Source organism: Phytophthora infestans, genomic scaffold, assembly GCF_000142945.1.
Source record: "Phytophthora infestans T30-4 supercont1.9 genomic scaffold, whole genome shotgun sequence".
In the NCBI taxonomy this organism is placed as follows: Eukaryota; Oomycota; class Peronosporomycetes; order Peronosporales; family Peronosporaceae; genus Phytophthora; species Phytophthora infestans.
In genome coordinates, this window is record NW_003303750.1 from 1,951,518 (window position 1) to 1,954,332 (window position 2,815).

Below are 2,815 nucleotides of genomic sequence, written 5' to 3' on the forward strand. Positions count from 1 at the left end.
CTTATGCAGCAAGTCCCGCTCTAATTTTGGCTGTCATCATTTAAATTACTTTAAGTCCAAGTGCAGCCAGGAGTGATTCAATATAGGGGAAGAGAGAGAGAGAAATGTTCTCACGTGGTCACGGGAAGCCGCCAAATGGACAGTGCGTCTCACAAATATGTCGAAGCATACGCCTGAGATCCGAATGAGCTTGTTTAGTGTTGCGTCGTCACGAGAGGGCGTCTTGAGGTGATTAAACATAACGTAGCAAGTGGCGGCAACCAACGTGTCTAGCGTAGCGCCACTGCAACCTCATTCCCCAATTTCCTCTCTTCACTCGAGCCTCCAACCCCGTTGTTCCCGTTCGCCTTCTTCTTTTACGGCGGCTCAAGTACCCTCAACAACAAGAATGCTTTCGTGTAAAACCTTCCTCAAATTGTTCGCGGTGGCTGTCGCGCTCTCCGACTTCACGGCTCATGCCGACAATGCGTATGCAGATGACTGTGATGCTGCCCCAACCGTTCCGACAGTCACCCCGTGCCCCTCGTCTACTGTGCAAGTGTCCACTCAGATCACTACTCCGGCCGGTGTAGAATACCAATCAGCTACCCAGCAAGATGACTTTGTCACTACTAGAGATACCACCGCCACCCCAACAATCAGATACGCGAACACTGATGGTGGCTTAGAGACTGGTGGCGACGTGGCTGTATCATCGTATGGTACCGAGGAAAGTCCTAATTACTATCTCAACGTTGATAGCCAGATCGACGCCGGAAAGGGCGGTGTCAGCATCAACGCAGACGTAGATGCGGATGTGAAGGCCGACGTCGGCCTGGGCGTCGGTCCGAACGCGGGTCCCGGCGGAAAGCCTGGTCTTGGTCTCGGAGTCAACGCGGATGTCGATGCGAAGGTGAAGGCCGACGTCGGCCTGGGCGTCGGTCCGAATGCGGGTCCCGGCGGAAAGCCTGGTCTTGGTCTCGGAGTCAGCGCAGATGTCGATGCGAAGGTGAAGGCCGACGTCGGCCTGGGTGTCGGTCCGAACGCGGGTCCCGGCGGAAAGCCTGATCTTGGTCTCGGAGTCAACGCGGATGTCGAAGCGAAGGTGAAGGCCGATGTCGGCCTGGGATTCGGTCCGAACGCGGGTCCCGGCGGAAAGCCTGGTCTTGGGCTCGGAGTCAACGCGGATGTCGATGCGAAGGTGAAGGCCGACGTCGGCCTGGGTGTCGGTCCGAATGCGGGTCCCGGCGGAAAGCCTGGTCTTGGTCTCGGAGTCAACGCGGATGTCGATGCGAAGGTGAAGGCCGACGTCGGCCTGGGTGTCGGTCCGAATGCGGGTCCCGGCGGAAAGCCTGGTCTTGGTCTCGGAGTCAACGCAGATGTCGATGCGAAGGTGAAGGCCGACGTCGGCCTTGGCGTCGGTCTGAATGCGGGTCCCGGCGGAAAGCCTGGGCTTAGTCTCGGCGTCAAGGCGGATGTTGATGCGAAGGTGAAGGCGGACGTCGGTCTAGGCGTCGGTCCGAATGCGGGTCCTGGCGGAAAGCCTGGTCTTGGTCTCGGAGTCAACGCGGATGTCGATGCGAAGGTGAAGGCGGACGTCGGCCTTGGCGTCGGTCCGAATGCGGGTCCCGGCGGAAAGCCTGGGCTTAGTCTCGGCGTCAAGGCGGATGTTGATGCGAAGGTGAAGGCGGACGTCGGTCTAGGCGTCGGTGGTGCCGGTGTGAAGCGTAATCTCGGTGCGATCGTATATGCTGACGAGGTCACTCGTCGTCTACGAGGCAACTTTTAGATGTAGTTGTATTTCAAATTGTACATACATTTCTACCTTTCTGTTTCTCCAAAACGTTTCGAAGGCAGCTTGTATTTTTTTACTGCTCATATTGATATTGTAATATCAACATGAATATTAATTTATCTTCGACCAACGCGCTGATTCCCAAATTTTCCATTTCAAAATGGAAGAGAACGACCGCGAGGCGCTGCTATTCGATCGCAGTACCCAGACCGCGACGAGAAGCTGCTGCCACTCACCATTCGTCTGCTCATGGGCGTGCGCGTGCGTGTCACGCTATCCTCTCTTTTACAAGGCATTTTTTCAGAAAATAATATTTCCGGCAGCAATAGCCAAGAACCAGAAGGAACGCGTGATGCGCGTCGAAATCACGGACGATAACGGCGCATATCCGTATCTCCTGTATTTGCAGAGTGTCAAAGAGGAGGAATTTCACGAACGCAAGGCGCAACAGAGGTCTCTTGTGGACTTGCCACCGTCCTAGCTAGCCTCATTCAGCCAGTGCTCGAATTATATATACTATAATAAATTGTACTGGTATTTTTCTCCCGCATTTATTATTATTGTTTGTTTATTCTATTAACGTTACTATCTCTTTGCATTAAATACTCGCGATCATTTATTAGCTGTTTATAAAACGGAACCGCAAATACACTCATTTAGATTTTCAGACATAAATTTTACTAATAGCTGAAGGTGGAGTTCACCGAAATCCTACCGTACTTAATTCTATTTAATTTCACAAGACTAGTAGTAGACTTGTTTTTTGTAAGAATCCTTGATAAAAATGTCTCACTAGAAACTCGGGAGGGGGGGGGGCCTCTGATTATGTTAAGTTAACTAAAAAAATGTCCTGAACTTGCTGAAGGCTCTGCCTACTAGAAACGCTCCTCCTTGGGGTGGCAGCTCTCACACAGCGTCTTACAAGAATTTATTTTGGTAGCGATACGTTCACGTAGTACAGACAGCCCAATAGGGATTAATTCAGGGCGTCTTTGGTGTGTGCTATTTAGCTGTAAGGCGTACAAGCTTCATATGAATGAC

The 2,815-nt window shown here is 52.1% G+C and overlaps 1 protein-coding gene across 1 annotated transcript; it reads left to right on the forward strand.

Moving 5' to 3' along the window:
- Positions 1 to 329: 329 nt before the first annotated feature.
- Positions 330 to 2,255, forward strand: PITG_05941 (uncharacterized protein; the record flags this gene model as incomplete). The annotated part of the gene is made up of 2 exons (XM_002998128.1): positions 330 to 1,715; positions 1,942 to 2,255. The coding sequence occupies 2 exons, from the start codon at positions 389 to 391 to the stop codon at positions 2,253 to 2,255; spliced, it is 1,641 nt and encodes a 546-aa protein (XP_002998174.1).
- Positions 2,256 to 2,815: the final 560 nt, after the last annotated feature.